General features: G+C 44.8%; 1 protein-coding gene across 1 annotated transcript in view; it reads left to right on the plus strand.

The window, feature by feature from the left end:
• The window catches only part of mctp1a (multiple C2 domains, transmembrane 1a), a gene marked incomplete at its 5' end in the record, with an annotated part of 113626 nt that extends 89208 nt beyond the window's left edge, over positions 1 to 24418 (plus strand). The window contains 5 exons of the mRNA XM_079270164.1: positions 2292 to 2348; positions 16196 to 16305; positions 17062 to 17171; positions 17452 to 17549; positions 24314 to 24418. Coding sequence (XP_079126290.1) covers positions 2292 to 2348; positions 16196 to 16305; positions 17062 to 17171; positions 17452 to 17549; positions 24314 to 24385 — 447 coding nt within the window. The 3' untranslated portion in view covers positions 24386 to 24418. The remainder of the gene's footprint in view (positions 1 to 2291; positions 2349 to 16195; positions 16306 to 17061; positions 17172 to 17451; positions 17550 to 24313) is intronic.
• Positions 24419 to 25253: the final 835 nt, after the last annotated feature.

The raw sequence follows: 25253 nt of genomic DNA on the forward strand, positions 1-25253 counted from the left end.
GTAATGATAGTAATTCAAACAACATGATAATGGAGGGATAAGCAGACAAATGATATCATACACCAAACGGGTCTTAGAAAGAGCGAAAGAGTGAGACAAATGGAGAGAGAGGGAGAGCAAGAAAGATGTTTGGAATTCATCGGCTGCTCTGAGGTAATTTATATCCTCCCTTCCTGAGACAGTAGCTTCAGTGCACACATTTAGCCGTGGCAATCTTCAGGGCAGATGACATGTTCCGTGTCGTTTTATTTATTAATTTTACACCGTGTCTCATTGCAGGAAACATGACTTCTCTCTGTAACCAGAGGCGGTAGAGGAGAGAGAGGGCGGCGAGCAGAGGGAGACAAACGGCTCCATCATTCTCTCTGTCTCTCTAGGTCATGCTTCTCCAGCTAGCTCATGCTCATTCCCTTTGTTTAAAGTTTGGAGCGTGTGCCAGGCGTGCCCTGGTAAAGCCTCTGTGTGGAGGAATCCATTATGTTTGTATTTTGGCACGGGTGAAAGGATTTGGGAGGAACCATGATGACTTTATAAACAGTTATAGTTCATTTGTTTAGAGTTGCCAGAAGGCTTTCATTGTACAGCGTCACGTCTTTTGACTCGGCTGAGTGAAAGAAGCCCCTCTCTGGGTTTAGTATACTGTAGTTGTGAACGTATTCCGTGTCAATACAGAGATGTTGAGCTGTCAACACTCGAGCTTATTTGTGTTCGACACCGATGGATTCTCAGGGAACTGTGAATGACCGGTTGCTGTACAGTTAAAATGCGGGGTGCCGCGCATACATTGACGCACAACACTTTGCACTGCAGACTTTAAACTACTGACAGAACGCACACACTCACTATTGACTCTACCCTCTCAACGCTCCTGTTCTGAACTCCTCTTTGTTTGTGTGGGAAGCTGCATTTACATAAGAGGCTTATGTCAGCCGCCACATAGTCGTCCCCCCCCCCCCCCCCCCCCTTATTCCGGGGAAAAACAAAAAGGACAAAAGCTATTGTGTTAAGTAATGATTTTTGGATTTCTCCAAACCAGTTTGTGCTGTTCTGGAGGTGGTTAGGGGGTTGTGGTGATGTCGAGGCTGGGCAACGTTATTGGGGGGGGGGGGTTGGGGTCTGTAACGCAGCACAACAATGAGATGAATACTGATATTATAATATGCGTGTTTGTTTATTTAAATTCGGAGCAAACAATGTGACCTTGCGGCTTTGATCTGTGATTGACAGAGGGTGGATGAGAGATACTGCAGTGATCTGTGGGTTTTGCCTCGTTGGCGTCACGTCGAGACACGTGAAGTTGTGCATGCTCACAAAGACGCCCAAACAATTCAAGTACTGTTGCATACAATACTCGGTCATAGTATCACTAAACACAGAGGCCCAAGCTGCTCTTGTTGGTTCAGGGCTTTCCATATATGCCAAGACATGTGTTCACTGGCTTGCTTTTCACATACAGATAGAGGTCTCGGCTGTAATGTAAAGCCGATTTCCTACTACATTTCAATGTCTCTTAATGTTTATGTAAAAATGACATTGTTGAATAGGAAAAGGTACCACTTGCATGCACCATTGTTATGTTGTATAGTCAATGTATCTGTATGTGCTGTGTGTATCATGGTATTTGGGGGGCTTCAGAGCTACACCAGCTCCGGTTTCATCGGTCGTGGACTACTGAAGCGCGTAGTTGCTGTTCTTTGTGACTTGCTCTGTGTGCTGCAGGCTTTCTTCCCTCACGGAGCGTCGTTCTGTGAGAGGATGAGAAACGACAGATAGATGTGAATGTTTCGTGTTCGGGCGGCTGGCGGCAGAGGTGAGAGACGAGTGCAGAGGTTGAAGAGGTCGGACGGGACCAAGCCGAAACAGAAGAAGAGTTCTTGGTCTCGTCCCGCTGAATGGAAAAGGATCTGAATGCTTTTGTGCAGTGCAATTTGAGTGGATGAATAGACTTTAATCCTCAGCCCGTTGGAATTCAAAGCCAGAGCATTTGCTTGCATTTACAGATGTGTCGACACATTTGAACAACAGAATGTTTCTAAAATTACATTCTGAACATTTCTGAAGCTCGTGACATAATAGCACACACCAATCCAGTAGTTGTGCCGTCTGCATGCTTTCCACACTCATCAACAACCTCTTGCCAGACAGCATAACCAATCAGCTTTAGTGTGCCTCTTCGGCTGTTCTAATGATGTTAACCCTGTGCTATCTGGTGTGTATTTGTTCTATAGCTGTTGCATAAACGTTCATATTTCTCTTTCTTCTTTTTCTCTTTCCTCTGTTGCAACTGTCAGCAAGCAGTGGAGGACCTGCTGGAGGACGAGGATGAGGATTTTGACAAAGATGACAAGGTAATTATGTCTTGTCTAGGATGCACTCGCACGCACACACGCACACAACACACACACGTGCGCGTCCTCACACTGCCTCAGGAGAGGTTGACACTGCTCCATACACCGGAAACACAAACGGAAGAAAGAAATGACTCCATCTTTCCCTCCATCTCCTCCCCCGTTCAGGTATTTTCACTGCCTGAGGCACAAACACATGTACAAAGATTGTACAACCTTTTAACCGTTTGAAAAGTTTTCTCTGTAGATATATACACAACACATCTCTCGCCTTTTCTCTTTGTCGTTTGCTTTGGTCTGTTACTGCCGTTTTGCACACAATCCTTATTTTCCGCTTCACGCAACACGATGTTGAATTGAAGTTACGCTTGTGCTTCCGCCCTGCTTCCGGAGAACATGCACCCACATAAAGTGCTTAGTTAGCTATTTAGGTCCACTCACAGCTCCTTTATGTCCCAGTAAAACAGCATCTGGGCTTGTCCAGACACTATCAGGTAACAACAGGTGGCTGCTTTACTGCCTCCGCTCGTTTACACTGTAGGAACAGCTACTGAAACAAATGCCACTGGATAGGATAAGGTCCCTTGTCAATGTTCCACTTGGGAATGATAATTGAAATGGTACAGCTCTTTATCCAACCGCCGTGTTGTCTGGTTTGGCGCGGCACACAAATCAATGTGCTGTTTGATACTCGAGCAGTGTTAAACAAGGACAAAATTATAACTCAAACTTTTAAGGACATTACAAATCTTTTACCGTGAAAAGAGTGAAGGAGCTTTACTGAACAGTAGATCTGAAATGACTTGAGCTGATACTTGATGCCTTACAGCCACACGTCTGCAATATAAAGGTTAGTAGGCTAAGATGTGGTAAATTGCATGGTCTGGTTTGGTGATCTTTGTGGAGGAAAGCTCTGGCTGTTTGTGATGGTAATTGTAAAGGCCTTTGACCAGGCAATTTGATATGTGAGTGATTTTAGCCCGAGGACACTCTGTATGCGGAATTTACTTGTGCAACTGCAACCTTGCTACAACTTCTACCGTTTTGAAGGGCCGTAAGTGCAAGCCTGCAACAAAAGGGTTAGGAAAACCCATTTATAGTGCAGATGGTCAAATAGTCAGTCAGCCAGTTGGGCGATGAGCACACAAAGATACGTGAGCATTACATCCTCTCCCACAGTGATGCAGAACCACAGTTTCATGGCTGTGAAGTTCCAAGGCTGAAATGTACAGGGGGGCACTGACTGAAGATATGCACCAGGCAACCTTGAACCTTCCTTTCTTCTTTTTTTTTTTACCCCTTCTTTACGTCTGTCCGCCATCATTGCATTTCCCACCTCCTCTCAGGGAAAAAAATACAGGCATTTGAAAAGCGGCAGATTATATGAAATACATTTTTGGACTTTCATATTGAAATGAGGTGCAGCAGCCGCTTTTGCGGCCTCCGTCAGATTTGGTGCCAAACTGATTATTCCACATAAGAGGGCCTTGCTCTCTGTGCTCACACAGGGCTGGGATGCTGGATAGCACAGCCACCACAAAGGCTACAATTTACCAGCTCTGGCTTCATACATTTTGATCTATTGCTCCCCTCAACTGTTCGCATTTCATTTGAGCTGTAGGGAAGTTGAAAGGGGGGCATTTTTCTTTTTTCTTCGCCTACATGTCTTTGCCCTCCCACTCTCCTTCTAGCCTTCCCTTAATCGTCCTCTTCCCTGCCTTTTTTATGTCACGCTCCCCGCCCCCCCCTTGCTCTCTGTCCAACCTGTTTAAGTGCAGAACAAATGCACTTCCAAGGCTCAACAAATTAGTTTTTTACATTGGATATGAGGTCTTTTACATTGGATATGAGGTCCAGCTTCAGATTGTATAAGTATGAAGGACGGGTCGAAGGAGGCCTCTTTTATGCCACAGGGCTATAAGGGACAGAGTGAAGAACAGAGAGAGAGATAGAGAGAGAGTGTAAGTGAGAGAGGAGAGGGAAAAAAAGATTAATAAATATGCCATGGCCTCATTTTAATTGAACTTGAAGCATATGTTGCAAGTCTGTACAATCCGTTCCAGATGTTTACTCCGGCCATGTGCACGGCTCTTCCCAGTACGCACCACAAGGCAGCTATTAGCTGGGTAACCTTTGCTCCAGAGGCTAAATGGGGTATTACAAGGCCAAAAAGTAGAGCACCTGTTTTTCATTGCATGGAGGACCCCTTGCAGGCTTGTTGCCTTGGATCCCCGCATGTGTTTTGACTTAACAGATTGTTGGGCAGACGTGAAAAGTGTCTTTCTTGTGAGCAAGCACTGATATTAGTCACTTAATCTCAATGAATGTCCAGCATCTCGACTAATTGATGGGGACGGCTCCGTTGTTAAAGCCAAGCAGGAAAGCACATGAAGGGTGAAAGAATGTGAGACACAAACTCGTTTTATTTCTTCCTCCTCCTCCTCCTCCTCCTCCACTGTTTGTGTGTGTGAGCGCTGACCTTCAACATGGAATGTTGCTTGATTCTTATTGCCTGCACACACATAAAATATGTTAGCAGTATACTGCCCCAGTTTTTAACCTTTATTTTCAACTAAACTCATTTTAAACACAGTGGCAAGTTGCAAATGCACTTTTTCTCCTTCAAAGTACATTAGTGATCCAATACATGGATGGAAGACACAAAGCTATAGAAATTGTATACTTAAACATAACCTGTATTATATATATTCTTCCTGAAAGGATCATATTTTTCGACACATGCGCTACTTAGCCAACTATTAGGCTCTTGGCGCCTTCCTAGTCGCACTTTTATTTAACTGGAAGATTTACAATGGCTCCATTCAAAGTTCCAAAGTAAGCCCTGAGAGTGAGCAGAATGCACAATTCAAGGGCCCTGGAGCAGCAATTATCACTTCTTGGTTATACCTGTGATTTTCTGCTATGAAGTCAAAATATCTGCCATCTTTTAAAAGACATGGATGTGTATTCACATCTATTATCTCTGACTTTTTGTCACCTTAACCGTCCCTACTCCCCACAAAAACGAAGCAAATGCATGTTGTTTTTCCTTTAATTCTATCTTACTGATTTAAAAAAGAAAAACGTAACCCCTAGTACCTTTTATGGACCTTTTCAGTATCTCCCAATGCAGCTTGAAGTTGGATTGTGAGATAGAATCCCTATATTTACAAGCTACTGGCTGCAGGGGCTTCAGTGTGCAATGTAGCCTGTGATGTCTCCTCTCACCTGTGAGCTCACTGTCCAGAGCCGGCATGAGGCAATCACCTTAAGGCTTTGCATGGGTGTGAGTGTTAGTGTGCATAAACGGGTTTGTTTCTGTTGTGAGCATCTCACTTAGTGGTTGTGTGCAGCGACTCAGCTGGGGGGGTTGGGAGCTGGCTTACTGGAAAGAGGGAGAGGGAGAGAGGGAGAGGGAGGCTGAAGGAGTGAGGAGATTACCTTCACACGGTTGACTGGTCACTGAAGCGCTCGTGCTCCGCTCAGCTAGGCTCCACTAGCCTCAGGAGGACCTGACACAGATAAGATACACACTGCAATCATGTCCTGCTCACGGGCTTACTGCTCGGTGCACTCCCTCTCTCTTTCTCTCTCCATGTCTATCTATATCTCTTACACACACACACACACACACACACACACACACACACACACCACATGCCCCTTCAAAATCTCCCCCGTTTCTTGTCTATTTTCTCCTTCCCTCGCTCATGTGCAAAGTTGATTGTAAATATGGAGTTGACCATTCATTAGCTTCAGCAACATTGATCTGTAAAATCTCAATTATAATGAAATGAAAAGTGATTTATTTCGTGTTACTTATGGACCAATTCCCCAAGGCATTCTATACCACACCTATATCCAGCAATGAAATCTGTTTTCATTCAAGACTTGAGTCCAACATTAACCTCCGTTTATGTTGTTTTTCATTGCTGTCCGATTGAGGCACCAGCTGATTATAGTTATGCCATAAGGGATGGAAATACAGGTTTGAATTATAGAGGACTGTTTGACTCGTGCACAACTTGCATAACACATGAACGAATACACTAGAAATGGTATTTCCCACACAACCAGTGGTCCAAAAAGGTTAGAGCAAGTTGGAATGCATGCCTGGTGTCATCGGCGTTATGAGAGCTATTTAGTTTATTATTGATGAGTCCACATTGTATTTCATATTGAACATACATGATCCTCTGTTTCTTTATCTCTCTTGCCACACAGCCATCTTCCTACGCCGCGGTATCTCTTTATCTTTGTCATCTAGTGTGCTGAGACCGCCGCTTCGCCCTTTACTCATATTCCCTGTAGGCATGTTCAGCGCACACACAATCGTGCACATGTGTGTTCATCAATGGTTGTACAGTAGTATGTAACTCCTGACGAACGGCTTGTATCGGCACACATATCCAGCTCCCATCCTGCAGGACTCGCATCAATTTCATAGAATATCTCTCAACTCCTCTGTTAGTATTTATCTGTCTCTTTCTCTCCCCATCTCTGTCTCTTCTACTACGTATCATTAAACAAGTGCTGCTCCAATATAATGTTAAATAAGGCACACACTTTGTCCCAGTGTGAATATAGTTAAAATACGGTGCAGGTTTTCTGACTTATCTCCAGATGGCACAAGGAGCTCTGCGGCACCTTCCCAGGCCCCGGCACTCCTCTCTCAGTCCCAGTCACGGCACTGTGCAGATCGCTCAGATAGCGACATGGCACAATGTAATTGAGCTTGTGATGCAGCGGGTTGTCCCCGGGTATCATGGGAGTTTTCAACTGCTGAGGAGAATGGGAACGAGGGGAAGAGAAAAAAGTTTGAATGTCTGTTCTTTTCTTCTCGCCGCCTGTGAAGGATGAAAAGCGTCACGCCATAAAAGATGCTTTTGACTTTTCCGCTTCATTTTTCTTCCCATCTCAGTTTTTTTTTCCCTTCTCGTTCAACAGAGACGCTGGTAGGAATTGCATTTTAATCATGTTTTGCTAATAGAGGGAGGAATGAAAACAAAAAGGAGGGTGAAAGAGGCATGGAGGGGTATTGTCTCTCTATGCAAAATGCACTGCATTGTTTGTTTGTTTTTCCTCTTTGTCGCACACAAACATCAGGTGGATCATCTCTCTCGATCTCTATTCCCTCCAGATACATATCTCCTGCTTTGTCTTTTGCTTTCACTAGATTCTCCAAACTCTGGCCTTTGTTATTTAAATTAAATGGTGTTGTTTTTGCACTGTGGGTCTTTTTCTGTACTTATGGACAGTATACCTATAGGTTAACAGAGTTTACAGTATACTCACTAGAGATTATAGACATGGGTGCTCCTTTTGATTACAGCTTTGCTCCAATGGACCCAAGAAATGTTTTTTTTAGGTCTATACAAAGGTGAGCAAATCAAAAATCAATCGTGACTCTCATCTGCATTGCAAGGCTACATTTGTTTTCAGTGCAGTGTGTTATTCTTAACTTTAGGCTACAGCCTTGTTATATTGGCCAACACATCAACTTTAAGACCCAGTTGTTAAAGACATCCACATGTTTTCTTTAACCCCTTTCACCCTCATTTCTCTGGGTTGTAAAGAGAAAATCTCATTGTAATCTATCCACAAGGACCCTAAACCAGGCCCCTGGGAGGACAGCCGTGATAAAAACCATATCCTCGAGGATATGTTTGCTTCCTGGCACTTTGAGTGGATACGAGCGATGGTGGTAAGTGGGCATGTGTGTGGGTCCAACACTGACTCACGATGGTGTGTGTCGCTGTCTTCCGGTTTCCTATTTGGCTCATCGTCTGTCCGACGGCCTCCGTCTGCCGTCCTGTCGGGGTTTTTGTACAGTACTTGTCACCTGTCCACGTCTCAATCAACACCCATGCACTGCACGTTTGGCCCGCAACCCAACCTCGCGGCCTCTGCCTGCTCTCTTAGGTGATGGAGAAGCTACGCTAATGGGGCTCCAGCATGGAAGGCTGCCCCCCCCCCCCCCCCCCCGTCTTCTTGTGTGACTTCCCTGCTGCTAACCTGCAAGGTGTTGAGGTGCAAGGGTGTTTTGCTCTGGGGTACTAAAGGGTGATATTGGGAGTGACTCTAGTCAATTCTTACCTGTTTGGGGTAATTCTGTGCAGTGAGAGGGGCCATAAGGGAATGCAATTCCCCTCTTAGTATTTTATTTTTTATTTTTATTTTTATTTTTTTTTAGCTTCTCTTTTTGTTTTGTTTTTGGAAGCAAGAATTGCATTCATCTCATAAATAAGGATTGTTTTCACACCTTATGACCCCTAAGTCACTGACGATAATTACCGAGCATACATATTTTCTAATGCTTTTCAGAACTCTGGTGTGTATACTTGTGTGTGTGTGTGTGCGGTTTTGGGGTGATTTGAATGCACTTGTGAGCTCTTTTTCCTTAAAGATTGCTACAGAAACAGCAAAACTATTTCATCTTGCTAGAGCAAATCCCAATGCTCATTATGCCTAATGCAGCAATCTCTACTCCCCCAACTGTTATTGTTCTGAGTCACATGCACACAAGCGGCTGAACCAACTGAACTTTTTGACTGATGAACTATGCATCAAAGGATTACGGCGAGCACTCGTTGCACTGTAGGTGAGGAGTCCTTGTGTGCTCTCATCCACTCAAAGTTACTCTCGTCGCAACTCTCACCAAACAGGATGTTGAAGATGGCACACACTCAGCCCTCCCAGTCTCTCATTGGACAGAATGTGGAGCACAACACTTGACAGCATTGCCGTCTGAATTTGAAAGTCAGACATGTAAGAAGGCAGCCGCCACCTTTTCTTTTAACAAAAGTCATAAATCTGTAATGAGCACAGAGGATGCATATTTTATTTACTTTTTTGAAGACGTGATCTCTACACTTCATAGCGATGCACTCTCTCTCTCTGTCGGGTTTTTTTTCCTCCTTCCAAAACAAAGTTTAAAACCGTGGATGTTACAGCTATTTCTTTTGCTTGTGTCTCTGAACATGAATATGTAATTAAAGGTACACAAAAGTTAGCAAGAGCTTTACAGACCTAGGTGATGAATCAGATCTGAAAGAGTAAAACATGATTTACTTGATAAAAACATGTAATATAATGTCGTTCAAAATCTTAATTAGTTAAATGTAGAATAGACGTCCACCTTACAGAATCAAAAAAAGCCTAAATGTAATTGCTAACCTAATTACCAAATGTCTGTACCCTATTATAAGATGTAAAATCCTATTTGTACCTTCATCTTGGTGTATTGTAAAAACAAATTAATCCAGAGTTTAGGTTGCGCAGTAGCATATGTTTTAAGCCAACACAGACAGACAGACAGACAGACGGGGGGTGATGGGCTGGAGCAGCTAAACCAGGCCAACAGAGGACAAGAGTAATGCTGTCCCATTCATCACACACTGCCAGACTGGATCCAGGGAAGGACAGGGGAAGGAGAGTGCCAGAGCTGGGGAGCAGAGGTGAGGCGAAGTGGGGGAGAATTGGGCAGGCTTGGGGTGCAGGTCGGGCGGGGGTCGGGTGGCGTACAGCAGGAGGCGAGGAAGGGGAAGCGCAGAAGTTGTGGGGTGGCAGTCAGTTATGTGTGTGTGCGTGCCTGACCTTGAGTCTGATGGAGTGGCTGGTGTGGTGGAGGTGATGAGAGGCCCCAGGGGGAGTTGGGTAAAGATGATCAGTGGCAAACAACCTCCTGCCACCCGACTCATCAGAGTCACAAACACACACTCGTACCACCAGAAACCTTTCTCTTTAGGATAGGAAGCAGAGGTCAAACTGAAAATAAGTCACCACCACCTCTTTCTTTTATTCCCTCTTTCCCTCTATCCCCCTCTTTTACATATGCGTATATTTATCCTCTCTGTGGGACTCGGCTAGGTGAAGAGATTAATTAGTACTAGAGCGTTATGCCTGCCTGGTCCACCTTCAGCTGACAGTCTAAACTGGAGTTTGGCTTTGTGGGAGCAACCCTCGGCACACGTGGATATTCTCAAAGAAAACTCTGTGTTCATCCTATACGCACAGACATACACGCTCTCCTCACATTTACATTGGATCTATGGGAGTGGGACGCCCCTTCAGATCTTAACGTGGCCTCTGTTGTGCGTGCGAGCCGCCTGATGAGGGCCAGGAGGACGTGCAGCACATCTCAACACCCTAGTTAAACAGATATTTATGTGCTTATGATAAAAAGAGAGGGAGGGAAATAGAGATGTATTCCCCACATTCGCCCATGGATTAGTTGTTGTATGAGATAAATTATTTATTAAAGCTGCTGCTTAAAAAAAAAAAGGGGGCAACATCTGCCTCTTTCATGTGGCGCTGGCGAGGTGCCAGGTTGCATGGTGGCATCTGAGGCCGGTCACGGGGCCTTTTGTCTCGTCTTGTTGTCATTTCCTGACAGAGGGGATCTGTTCTTCTGGGCCACTGGGTTGCCAAGTTTATTTTATTTTTTTCCCTTGAGGGACTTTCTTAACTCCCAGGGGGTAAAATCTGTGACTCATCGCTCCCCAGTGGAGCTGGTAATACTTGGAATAGACACAGATGAAACATAGTAGTTTTAGTTTAATCTTTGGCTTACATAATGGGACTGGTTTAGGAGCTGAACTATTTCATTTAAGTGGTCAACATGAGACACCATGACTGCATTTGACTTACTGCCAAATTTTTATGAAAATATGCAAAACTAATCGGTCTCATTGTGCTGATTAACAATCAGATTATCTTTGATAATGAATGGACTAATAGTACATTGCAAAAAGTCTAACTATATACAGTATATTCTTACTTGCTTCATTTTACAGACAAGGACATCTGCCACTTTCACTGACTAGAATATTTACTCCTGTATAGATCCAAACAAAATACTACTAGACTGAAATGAATACAGCCAGTGAATGCTAATGAGCAAATGAAAGCCTCCTACCAGGGAACAGTGTTGCACTTTCATCAATCTCGAAATTATTGTTATATTTATTCATTTGCTGCAAGTCGACAACAGCAGCCAAATATCTTGTTTATGGGTATAGAATCATGATTTTTTTTATTGTATCCATGTTTGATTTTTTTCAGAGAGATTGCAACACGTCAAGTTTTAAGTACACAGTAGACGCTAATTGTATGCGCTATTTATTATTCTGTCATTCCTAATTCTTGCACAGCCCTTGGAAATTGAATTTGTGTCGCCCCTAAAGCATTCCTCAACTTGCTCAACTTTTCAATGTTTTTTTTTCTTCTTTTTTCCTGGGGTGGAAATGGGAGGGATGCCGCCTCCCTCTGCAGTTACAAAATCGCTTTCAGATGCCCTCTGGGAGCCACATATTAGCATCTTGTCACGTTTTATATGACATTTCAATTTTTACTGTGCTGCCGAGTGAGCGAGGCAAAAAGAAAAACAAAGAAAAACAGGTGCAATTTTAGCACGGCGGCAATGAGCAGCAGCCACTAGTGGTTCAGGCTCATTTCGTGGTGTGATGGGATGTATGGTGCTGCATTATAACGGTTAGGTTTATCATTTTTATGTTGTAACCCAGCAGGGAGAACACTGTGATCGGAGGTTAAAACAGTCTCAAATGGCTCTCTCTATTTCCACCCAATAGATATAGGACAGATATTTGAGTCCATCGTAATAGGCCAAGTCCTCAGTGACCTCTCTTGTTTAGCTCTAGGCCTTGGGTCAGTGAAGAACAAACTGTCTTTGTAAAAGTTTACAACTGCCCTCTTTGCACTTTTGCATATAGATGTACTCTGGGATGATGCTATCTCCCTGAAAGAGAAATGGAGCAGTCGAGTACACGGAGGCAGTGAGCGTCTTTCCTTTGTTAAATATTTAATCAAGTGTTTCAAGGAGTTTACCACATTTGTTTACCACAATTTACCAGCAAGTGCAATGTGGTTAGCCTGACTGGGCTGTTTATGTGTGTGTGTGTGTGTCCCGGCCTCTCTCTGGTGTCACTGAGGGTTGTTTCTCCTTAACGCATGCAAACAGCTCGCATCACTTTAACGAGCCTTCCCGCCTCCGTCTCTGCTGATAGGAGCACTCCCATGATGCAGCCTGCTCCACACACTTGTACACAGGGTGGCGTAATGCTGAACTGATGGGTGCTTGGCTGAGAATTAGTGTCACACTCCACACATCCAAACAATGATGCAAACTTTGGACATAACTACAAACGATACATTTATATGCCAACAAAGGACACCAACTCAATACATATTTCTGCTGATTAGAGTTAATTGACGTCAAGATTTCTTCTGCACGTAGAAACATGTCAAATTGTAAATAAACAAATTGTCTCAATGGATTTTATTTAACGGCATAAAAGTATGGAGTTCTGACTTTACCCTAAACTCGCATTACATTCAGACCCTTTGCTATACAATATATTATAAAACTAAAGCTTTTCAGAATGAGCGAGAGACCATCACACAGGTAAAGACAAAAATAATGAATATTAATGACTGATGTTTGTAAAGGCCTGAATATTTATTTCTGTTAATATTATAGGTACTCTGGAGTATGCATTCTGGGGACACAAATTACTGATTTAAATGAGCAAATCGGTAGAGTACTGATGGTCATGGACATTTAGAGTAACATTTAAAGCAGTATGTACAGTGTATTCTCTTATTTAAATTTGTCAACCCACACCCTGGGGGTGCTAAAATCCATTCAGCTTTTTGATATTCCTGCATAGAAATTGTTTTCATTTAATATTACAGCTCTCTACAATATATGCGATCATTTTTGCGTCATTTGTATAAAGCGTATCGTGTTTGTTTTATGTAGTTTTGGCAGAAAGACCTTTTTTTTGGATTATTTTCAGTCATCGGATACGCTTCATTTCTTAAGTGCAGTTAATCACATTGCACATAATTGTAAATGCACTGTACTGTGCTTCATATACAGACAAACATATGTGCACCTGACCAATGAGCATGCGTATCTCCATAGATTCAGTCCTGTCTTACAGGAGATGAACTTGTCAAGAATGAATGCTCTGTCAGCCGACTGCAATGACAGTTTTTCGTCGACAAACGGAACTGGCAGTGAACCTAAAGCAGCAGTCTATTAAAATGCATGATGATAAACTCATTAGGCAAGCTTATTACACTATCTGTCTGAGTCAAGCCATGCAGCGGCGTCCTTCAGAACGCTCTTGTCAGTGGTGCTGGGATTTGTAGCATACTTTGAGCATTAACATGACTTGAAACTGTAGCCAAGTCAAAGCGAGAGACCTTGCGGATTTCATTTTATTAGCCGTGCCTTCAGGTCTCCAAACAAACCACCTTCGTCTTCCTGACAGACACAGGAAGAGGCAGCTGGGAATGCAGGCTCAGTCTCCTGCACAGACCCCGCTCGTCCTCCTGACACTAGGAACTGGAAAACTACGCGAGCTGGTGGTTGACACCTATGCACAAACGTTCCTCACAAAAGCACAGAAAGCATGACAAGACTGCCTTAGAGAGCTCACCTCCCTGATTCAAAGATTTCACAGTTTTTTGTCAAACATCTAAGTCAAAAAAAGCTTCTTTGACCTTGACTGATGTGTGAATGCAATGTGTCATCTTTCTGTGTCACTTCCCTTTCTATCAGTGATGACATTGCAATCTAAAACAAACTTGCTCAGCAGAGAAAGAAACTGCTTTTAGAAGTCAAGGGCCCTCATCCTATCATCTTTGTCAGGATATAATGTTTGTAGAGTCACACAGCAAGACCAGGTGTGCAGATCAACCTTATCTAATAGCTGTAGGGGGTGTGTGTGCGTGCGTGTGTGTGTGTGTGTGTGTGTGTGTGTGTGCGCATATTAGGTTCCATTATAAGAACAGGTTGCCTGGCTCCATATGTGCGCAGTGTGCAGGGAAGCTGGGAAAACAAGGTTCTCCGTGGCCCTCTGTGTTATTGCTGCCTCCCGCCTCCCCGAGCCGTGTTTGAAGACAGGAAATACGAGTCAGACCGCAGTCCGAGGTGCATGTGGCAATGGTTTATACTCCGGTGACCTCTGACCTATCCTCTCCACCCCCGCCCGCTCTCTCACACCACTCCCTCGGCCCCCAAACACACTCCCGAAAATAAAAACGACCTGACCGGGCCCAGCCTGGCTCGGCTCGGCCTAACCCAACCCAGCCCAGCACAATAGACCCTGCATTCTGAGCGAGCAATGAAAAACAGATGGACTCGGAAGAAAGGACCGAGAAGAGGAGGAGCGAGAGGAAGAAAGAAAGGGAGTCTTGTAAAATATTTGTGAAGAAAAATAACCCACGGACGCTGTCTAATTATATCTATTTGTCTTGTGTGGTTTTGCTGGGGAGGCCATGTGGTCTCCCTGACTGCTCCACGGTTCATTTTTCACATTATCTGATCCTGGATGGAGAGTAAAAAGAAGAGGGTGGGTTTCGGGCCAGTGGAGGGTGTTTTGGGTCTCAATGGGATGGTTGTGGGGGGGGGGGGGGGCTGGCCTCAAGGAGCGAAATGTGGTAAAGGCCTCTGGGATCCTGGAGGTTTCATGTCTTTGACTACTTTACTGTCTTCTTTGGGTATAATGATGAGGATTACTCTGAGTTTTACCTCTCTAATCTAACAATGGCCATCCATCTTCATCATTACACAGCCATTGCTGTTTCTCTCACATAGAGACGTTTGGTGGCCCTGTAGGGTTGCGCCATAATCTTTTGGTTTTTCTTGAACTTTTCTATCTATTTTTGTCGATTAATTAACTTAAATTCTTCAAACAGCTGTGTAATATCCTTATTTTCCCAGCTTTAAGAAATCCAGATTACTTCTGATGTGAGCTATGAAGGATTATTTTTATTTGCATGTGTTCATTTGTTTAACAAATGCTCAACAATAGTTGAAAAGTGCACATTAATTCAACCACTGAGAAAATACCAGCAACCTCCACCCTCCCCCTAATACAACAAAATGTATTGTCACCATACCAGCAACTTTTCTAGAGAGTTGTCCACTTGCTGATGTGGTAACAAACTGGACCTGGATGATCTGATGATATAAGTCTACCATAGCCATATTACAAACTGCCCACCCGTACTCGTACCACTGTATACTCTTGTAACTCTTCCGACAATAGACAGTCCTCTTCTTGTTATGTGCCCCTTTTGTCTCCCAAGCATGCCCACCACTCACATCCAGCGCACATCCAGTCTGCGTGTTCATGTCCTCACTCAGCCAACGGCTCTCGATCACTCTCCGTCACCTCATTCTGTCCAGATCCATCCTGTCCCTTTGCTGTCACTCAGTCAGCGGGCAGCTGGTTGACTGTTGCATGACTTCTTCACTTTGTTTCAGTATGAGGGGATTGTAGATCTTAGATTGCCCCAAGTTCTCAACCATCAAAAGTTGAAAAGGAAGAGCTCTTCATGGTGGGTGACGGCGTTTAATAAGGATATTAATGATGTCACGGCTGGTGACATCATCACAGTGTGCCAGCCAGCAGAACAAAAGGCGGCTCTGTCCGGTCTTCCTAGCTGTCTTGGCAGCCGAGAGAGAGAGAGCGCCCAAAGATTGATGTATCCATTCGGCTTTCACTTTAATTCTGCCTCTCTATTCACATATTCAAATTTTCCTGTGTGAGCATTTTTGATTTGTTCTGCCGACTTTGTATCTCTATTAAAGCACTCTGTCAGTTCGTGCAGGATATCCGGTGATTTGGCTCCCCACCCCAAATCTTCGACGCTATTTAAAATGTATTGTTTTCACAAAGATGCCTGTGCCCAGCCTCTGTTGTCTCTCTCCTCTTTCTCTCTGCTCCCCTCTCTTCACTGTCTCTCTCCATCTCTTCCTCCCTCACCCTTGCTTTCTTTCTCCCTCGCCTACATCTCTATCTGTCCTCTTACAGGACTCTGAGAGAAAGGGCTTCATGAACAAGCTTTATGCCATTCAGGACGTGTGCATCAGTGTGCAGAATGCACTGGATGAAGTGGCCTCCTATGGCGAGAGGATAAAGAAGTGAGTCGTAAGCCCGCTCCTCGGCATCGGGCCAGCTCCGCTCAGCTCCGCATGCCCCAGTGTTTTTTTTTCTGCAGTGCCAGGTTGCCCCGCTTCGCCTTGCCAGCCTAACCGAGTATAACTCAGTTCTGCTCTCAGGAAACGCTGCCAGCGTGACACCCAAACACACAGGCTGCCTGTCTTTGTGTCTATCACATCTCACTTGACCCTGCATGACCTATTAACTGAATCATGTACACACTAGATTAAACACATCACTCCACATGCACACACACACAACCATTCATTCACTGTACACTCCTACATACACAGCTGCTCCTATTTTTGAATAGATACAAAGCACAGGGATTTTAGTGTTGATTAAAATCCTTAATAAAATGAGAGTCGGGCTACAGGTTATCCTTTTGGTTATATTTAAAAGCATTTCAAATCAAGCTGTCTCATTTGTGACATGTGCTTTTGTAAAGTTGAGAGCAATTTACTGATTAGATGGAGACTTGTATTGAGGTATAGACCATTTTTACCCTGCAATGCTGGCCTGTAAGACTTCAGGGTGAAGTTATTTCCCTCTGCACAGTTCCAGTGAATGTGATGAATTTGCTGTGCAGCGGCATCCAGATCAACTTGTTTGGGTTGAAAATAAATAAAATGCCCTCCCTGACTCCACTCTCTCTACTCTTTCTCGGCGTGTTCGGCTGGACTGAGCGTTGCCATGTCTCCTCATTTGTTTTTACAGTCTTTCTCCTCTCTTTTCAGCACATTCAACTGGACTGTGCCTTTCTTAAGCTGGCTGACCATTGTGGCTTTCGGAGCAGCCACCATCACCATCTACTATATCCCTCTACGATACATTGTGCTAGCCTGGGGTGAGCTAATGTGTCCTGTTTATTTCCATGTACTGGAAGTGTAAAGATAAAGTTAAATGTAAATACCGTAGCGAAGTAAACCTGTGGCAGAGCAATGCAATTTCTGTTTCATGCTGCTTTTAATGTTTTGTATTGGGGGGGGGGGAGAACAATTAATAAATGTGATGCACATTTTCAGAGTACAACCACAAAGGCGTTAACAACTTGTTCAACATGCAGTGTGTGCTGATGTCCACCTCTCTTCCCTACTTGCCCCCACCATTTTTCTCTCTCTCTACAGGGGTGAATAAATTCACCAAGAAGCTGCGAGACCCTTACACTATTGATAACAACGAGCTGCTAGACTTTTTGTCCAGAGTGCCCTCAGATGTACAAGTGGTGGGTGAACTTTCCAATTTCATCTGTGTCTCATCTCTGATATCTTTTTGACAGCACATCTGTCAGTCCCAGACATGGGCAAGGGTTAGGGCTCCTTTTATTATCTCCTCTATCTAACTCTGTGTCCTTTCTTTATTTTTCCTCCTCTCAGCCGTTGCCGCCTCACTGTTGTACTTCTCACGCAGGGTGAACTGACTATCCATTGTTTAAGCCATGCAGACATCTAATCTAATTGTTTCAAAGTCATTCCTATGTTTTCCTATTAATAGCTTCCTAGTCTAATTCAATTTCCACATACATAGCTGGAGCTGTGTAATAAGATAACGAGGTTAAGTGAGTTTAGTGCCCAGCATATAACTAGGTTGATTGACTCCATACACTCGCACACAATTACAGTTAGCTGTTGTTTCCCAGCTACGCTAGTAATTGGAACGGCGTGTAAACCAACAGTTAACCAGCCCCATGCGGTTTTGCTTCTGCATTAACCGTGAGATCAGATTAACTTTGTGGCTGAAGACTACAGATGCTTCGTTAGGGAAAATATAGGTGTGTAGGCATGTGTGTAGTTTGTGTGTGTGTGTGTTAACAGTAACGTGCTGTGCTGCTCAGGACAAAGTGCAGTTTAAACTGCAATTAAGCGGCGGCTTGTGAAAGTCGTTGTGTTATCCAGCACCGATGGTGTCCGCTGTGGCCGTTAAGCCCTGCTGTGCCGAGTTCACTACACACGCACACGAACGCACACTTAAACGCACGTGCAGGCTGAAGCTGACCCGGGGCCTCTGATACGACCAATCCCCTGCCACATCAGCGCTGACACACTTCCTCTTTGATCGCTTTTTGCCGCAACTCCTTTCATCTTTACAGGGTCATAATCCTTGCTCCCCTACACACCCCCGCTAACCCCCCGTCTTCGCCCCCTTTCGGCCCCCCGTGCAGTTTTACGGCTCCATAGTTTACTGAGGCCTGCTGCAGCAGTAGGCACAAGGCAGGTAGCCACAGGCTTAAATGAGCCTAAGCTGTCCCCTCTGGTGAAGTGCAGCCACCTTACACGCCTGGAGACAGGGGGAGCGGAGCAGTGAAGGGGCCCAGGCCCGGCAGGTATGAGGCCTTTACAAGGCCCCTAATGAGGGCCTGCTGGCTAGGGAAGGTGGGGGCAGACGTGCTGCTCTGGTCTGGTGCCCGTGCTGCTGGAGTTGTGCCTACTGTATAAGTTATACTGTAAGTGCTACTGTAACAGTTATTGCTGCAGTTGTCGGAATGGTAATTGTTGCCAGGTTTCACTGACAGTTCGTAGGCTTACCGAGTAATGAGGCAAAGACCAAGGCAGAGGGGTAATAATAGATTTCAGGGAGAAAAGACGAGGATGGAAATGGAGACAGAAAGTACAAGTAGAGTTGATTGAATATTGGAGATGACTAGTTTTATTATTTAAAGCAGGGTGGCCTTGTTTGTATCGATAACATAAGGTCAATGAAATTTAGATTCACTGCTCAGTCAGCTGATGAAGAACTGAGACCTGCACCGATCACTTTCTCACTGAATCCAAAGGTTCATTTTCTGCGACGACACCCCGCTCGGTGGTCGTTGGCTAAAAACAGAGCAGAACGTTCTGCTCTGCGACGCGTCCCTTCAGCTGCCTGCGGTGTTGGGTTCACCTCATTGCCTGCCCCCGCCTTACTGGGTCAAAGCCGCCTGTGGGGATCAAGCCCTTTAGGCTCTTGGATGATGCAGAGAGATGCTGGGGTCCAAATGGAGCGTCGCTTCCACGGGCACGTGTCCATAGCACCCACTGGCATTGGTGCTGGGGCCCCACTATGCCTGATACTCTGGATGACTAATGAAGTGCTATTTCAGGGACCCGGTGTGACCTAGCGCACATGCATAACCACACACACACGCTCTCCCAGTAGTAGTGCATGTGAGGCGGGCTCGGGGTGTTTCAATGCAGTGTTCCACATCATTTAGAGGTGCTTCAGTGCAGCCAGAACTGATGAGGTCCTAATGACTTTATATATAAAGGGCATCCACACTGGGCCACAGTCCATCATAACGTATGTCGCTGAACAGCACCACAGTAACTGTGGAGCAGCTTTAGGACTCTCATAGTTTTCTCATCTTTCATTTCTCTTTAATAGTGTACATGAAAGAAACTTTTTGCTTTTAACAATACCAACTTCTCATTGGTTGTACAGTTAACGGAAGGCACGTTAGTCTTGCAAACCACGCTCTTTAAATCAATGACACTGGGCCCCTAACAGCTCTGTCAAACACCCTTTAAAAGCTAAACTCTGGTGCATGGGAGCTGCAACAGGCAGAGTTATCCTTTTTACCACCTGATCAGTTTACTTCAATCATTATGTCCCTGTGAGGAGCAATGTTAAAGGCTGGCATGGTATGTAGTGCATGTCTGCGCGAGAGACTCGCTGTCCCTCCCTGGGTAACGGTTTCGTGTCGCTGGTTTGGCTCTTTCACCAGCGTTAGCTATCGATACGGTCATTATCAGGGAATTCTTCATGTCCTCTTAAACGAGGCAAAACTGAGCACCTTTATAGTGCTGAGTATTCCCTACCTGGTGTTTGGGAGGTGTCAGTGCACTAGTATGTTTTACGACACCATTAGCCGTGTGAGCTAGGGAGTGCGTAAGTAAGGCCAAGGCAATTAGCATGCCAAGTGGCCCTTTATGGTGTAAGGGAGCTGGATCAAACCCCCGGTACGAAAATAAGCATGCATTCCAATTTAGCGCCTAATGAGCAGTGGGGAGTCAGGTTAATATTTTTGGAAAACATTTATGTTGGGGATGAAACCTCATTGGACATGAGGGTCAAAGGCAGGATAGTTAAGAGGTGGAAACGTTGCCAGATGCCATCACTTACATCTACCAGAGGTCCCTCTCTCCTCAGCTGTGTCCTTCCCCACTTTTGTGACAAATTTAAACATTCCACTGCAAGTGGCCTCTTAGTCACTATTCAGTATGTGTCGTGCCACAGCAGCTAATAGGCAAAACTTTCTTTACTTAGTCGGTTTTTTTTGCTCACTGATTTATGTCACCTTGACGTGCCTTTTTCTTTCCCAGCAAGTGCTCAATCCTCCGATGTGCAGATGTGTGAACTATACACAATAGTGTTTCCCTGGAAACATTTAATAACCCTTATGCTCCATTAGGCGTCACATGAGATGAAACCCGCTGAGTTTTGTGCTCTGTGGAAAGGACTGGAAAACAGAATAGCATAGTATCATTAAAATGTTGCTCCCTTGCCTTTCTTGACTTGAGTTATTTACTCGCCTATTTGCCTTTTTTTTTTTTTTTTTGCTCACTGTCACCCACCTTGGTTTTGCCTCGCCTGTCTGCCCACACTGGCATCATCAAAACTCAGTCAAAGGTTCAATGTAAGAGGGAAAGAGAGACGGTGAGAGAGGAGCAGGTCCCGGGATGCTTTGTGGGTAACACCGTTAAACGAAGCTCGGTACACGGCGCCCCTTCAGCAGAGCACACTTCAAAGCCTGTTTTGCACTTGTACTGTCAACATTTGCGAGAGGAGAGGAGAGGAGCGAGGGTGGAGCAGCCTTTTGAGCAGCGCTGGGTCTTTACCCACTGCCTCTTCTGTCGATGTTCCCTTTAAGCTCCCCACTCCCGCTACCATATTGCTTATGTGCTCTCCGCATTACCACACTTTTTTTTTTTTAACTTTCACCCAATTCCGGTTTCTTTTATTTTGCTAACGTCCCACTTTCTCCTCGCCTACGCTGCCTTTTCTTCTCTTCTTGCCTCTTTTTAACTAGCTCTTGTCTGCATGTGTGCTTCTGTGTGCGTGTGTTATTAGGTGAGGTGAGCGGGGGAGCCAAGGGTATAGCGTCAGGCGGGCCTGTCACCTGTAAGGTGCAATTGAACCTGTGACGCATGAGCTCCATTTCTCTTGGCTGGCAGCTCTTCACAGAGAAAACTCTTGTTTGATTGAGATGTTGTTTTTTTTCCCTGCACCCTTTTGTTTTTGTCGATCCCCTTCGCTACTCTTCATGAGAAACAAAACCCTACTTTCTACTGACATGCAAACTTTTCTTTGTTTTTTTTCGGCGCTCACAAATAGTTTTTGTTTGGACAGGAACGTCAACGTGCAGAATTAAATCGCTGTGTTCCTTTGTGCTGCTGTAGGCGTTTGGCCGTGTAATGGGACCACTAACAGCCAGTGATCCCGCACAATACCTGTCCTACTTTTGGATCTGTGGTAGATGGCTTAACGCGTGCAGCCAACGATGAGTGAGAATGCGTTGCATATAGGAACAGTGTTTTTGTGAATTTGCTTGCAATTATTTAATATTAACAGACATGTCCTTGCAACTGCGATACATGCGGATGTGCTGTTACTCATTCACTCATTTCTCCATCCATTGTCATCACTATCATTGAACAGTTAATCTTGGCACTGTGCCAGGACTGTCATGGTCCCCTAACCGAACTACAACTGCACACACACACACACACACACACACACACACACACACACACACACACACACACACAGATGGGGCCATATAAACCCTCTCTGTCCCCATGGGTTTTTGCTCCGTTGTCTGCTTTAGTTGGCAGGGCTATAAAAGGATCCACACCCACATGAGAACAGTATCTGTCATCACCCGAGTGTCCAAAGTTCTCCCTCTGTCTCACCCAGTCTCTTCTTCTTCTTCTTCGTCTTTTGTTGGTTTGTCCCGCTCTCTGCCCCTCGTCTTTCTTTCTATTTCTGACCCGTCTTTATCTCGCTTCCCATCATTACTTTCTTCCCTTGTGTTCTCCACCTGGCCTATTTCCTTGTTGTCCTCTAGACTTACCTCATAGTCTCTCTTCTTTCTCACTGTGTCTAACTAGCCGGCTCTATTTGTACAGCCGTTTAGTAGGATGTCCAGATCTGTATCAGTGAAGTCTGGCTGCCTAGTGAGGCATAGAGAGCAACACATGCTGGCCTAACCACTCTGGAAGCACCTTAACGAGACATTGGTGACCACCGCTGTGAGACAGAGGAACTGAAATCCCCCACTGTACCGTGTGTGTGTGTGTGTGTGTGTGTGTGTATACATTCTCGTTGCTGGTATCCGTCTGCATGTGTCTTCATTGGTAAGCACACACACGCCTGTTTGCATCTCAGATTTGTACAATGCAGGGAGAGGGCACCGGAAGGCCCCATTGAAGCGACAGTGGGAACCAGTAGAAGATGGATGATAAAGGCTCGTTCCCAGCCAGTGCTGAGAGACGCTGCTGTTCTCGTCCACAGCAGACAGACCCACCGTGAGACAGAACAGAGAAACCATATTGACGTCAGTTTGTTGTCTGCCTGGTGAATCAGAGAGAGTGTCAGTCAGTCAGACAGGCAGAGTAGCCTACAGTACATCAGCCAAGGAAAGATCCCACAGATGATACTGGCTCTTTGGTGCTGTGACTAGCGACTGTATTTGTGCGTGCACACACGTCTGAAAATGAGACTGCCGGAGTGACAGTCTCTGGTTGCTGCGGCTCAGCCACTGTGACGCTGTTACGTCTGAGTGTCCATCACTTAAGAGCAGCTTCTTTCTAAGCTCTGCTCGCCATCTTTGCAAAGCGTCACATGAAGTGAGAGTCACTTCCCTTTGGGAGAAGTAGGTGACACTCCCTCAGTGACAATGCAGAGCCTATTCTGAAGTGATTGTCATTACATTTATTTTTAGTGATACAAAAGAAGTCATTATATATTCAATTTCTTGGTTTTGTTGAACAGACAAAGTTACAGCCAGGTAGGGCCACATGAGTTTTGGTCTTATACTTACATTAATGGTAAATAAATGAGAGAACAGCAACATGAGGCTTTAAAGGGAGTAAAATCCTGCTTGATCCTCTAAAAAGGGTGTTTGAGGAAAGAACTAGAAACACAGACGACAACCGTGCTGTACCGCCGGTTCTGTCCGGTCCATTCTCATGAACGCGATATCTGAGAAACCCCTTGAGCAAATTTCTTCAAATTTGGCCCAAATGTCCACTCATGGTCGTACCATGACTGATGATGGAAAAAAAAGGAGCTTGTTTGTTGATCTCTCTGGTCTACATTTTCTAATGAACATTTTGGGTTTTTGTCAGAGAAGACAGGCGTTTTCTTCAACAGCACATGAACATAGAGTAAACACTTTTGTCCGTAATTGCACGTTTAGCCAGATAAAGCCTCTGAGATATAGCGCAGTATACATCAAGCTACATGTGATCAGCAAATCTTTGCTACTGTAGTAACTAAAACTCCCAGCTCTGGTTTTGAAAGGGTTACAAGTGTCTTTTCTGACTTGTGTCTCCTTCCCATCGCTCTGCCCTTTCTCTCCTAACCATCTTGCAATACTGTGATGACTCTGTTGTCTCTCCAAGCTTTCCCATGAGTCCTTTCCCTGTTCTCTGTTTGTTTGTGTGATCCCTCCCCTTAGGCCACTGTCCCACATCTGTGGAAGTATGTGTGTACGTGTATATTTGTGTGCGTGCGTGTGCAAGCATGAATGTATTTGGAGCTTTGAACAGTGTACATGGATTGTGTTGTGTGTGTGTGTGTCTCAATATGTGTGTGTGTTTTGTAATCAGTGTGTAATCCCTTCCCTGAGGCCACTGTTCCACACAGCTGGACTCAGAGAGCCTCTGGAGGGTTTCTGTGCTATTCAAGCATCCTTTGCTCTTTCCACCTGACCGGGTGGTGCGTGTGTGTGTGTGTGTGTGTGTGTGTGTGTGCACTCGCATGTGCATGCCTGCGTGTGTGTTTTAACAGGTGCAGTACCGAGAGCTGAAACTGGATCCCAATCCCAGTCCAAATAAAAGGAAGAAAAACAACCCCGGGTAGATGACTGTGTCCGCCCACCAACTCTTCTCTTCTTTACTTCCCTCCTTGTGGTCTATTACCGGCCTCTGAGGAGCAGAGGAAGACGGCTCCGGACCAGCTCGGCTCAGCTATCCTTCCCTCTTTTTCTTTTCCAATTTTCTTTTCTGAAAGCTTTTTTTCTGTCTTAAATTGCTCATGACGTACAGTACAGTTTCCTGAAGTGTAATTTTTGTATAAAAAAGAAAGAAAAGACGAGTACATGAAACATTCTTATCGCCATTAAGCTTTTGATTGATTTTAAAGGCGAGTGGGAAGGATGGATGGAATGACCTTTTTCTCAGCCGTGTGCGCCACTCTCCTTTCTCCTCTCCATCACTCTGACAGTTCGGAGGACAAGTGTCACACAATGAGGAAAACCAGTTTTAACATTTATACTCACGGTCCCAAAAATGATATATTCAGTGCAATCCATGTTTATCAAAATACAAGCCTTATACCAACATTCTGCATTGTCACTCTGCAGTAGACTTTGAAGTCTTTTTTTTAGAGCATATTGTAGTTATCAAAAGGTTTTGGTAATATGTTCATATTTTCTAATTGTTTTTGTACTGAAGTATCTTTTGTGTTATTCCTCTCTTGGATGTGGTAATGATATGTTCGCTGGCAGTAATTTGTATCGTTTCCACTTAACTCGGCCAGCCAAGTTGATTGGCAATTACGGTCGTAGCCCCCAGATATGTCCTTCTACACGAACACAAAGCTGGTCCAACAGGCTGAAGGCTTGTGGTCGTATCTGTCCGTGCTTTGATACAATGGCCAACAAAAAAAATCAATCCACACGAGGCAGTGGTGTTAGTTTAAAGTACAGTGAGACTGTTCTTCTTAAAAT

Source organism: Melanostigma gelatinosum, assembly GCF_949748355.1.
Source record: "Melanostigma gelatinosum genome assembly, chromosome: 6".
Lineage (NCBI taxonomy): Eukaryota > Metazoa > Chordata > Actinopteri > Perciformes > Zoarcidae > Melanostigma > Melanostigma gelatinosum.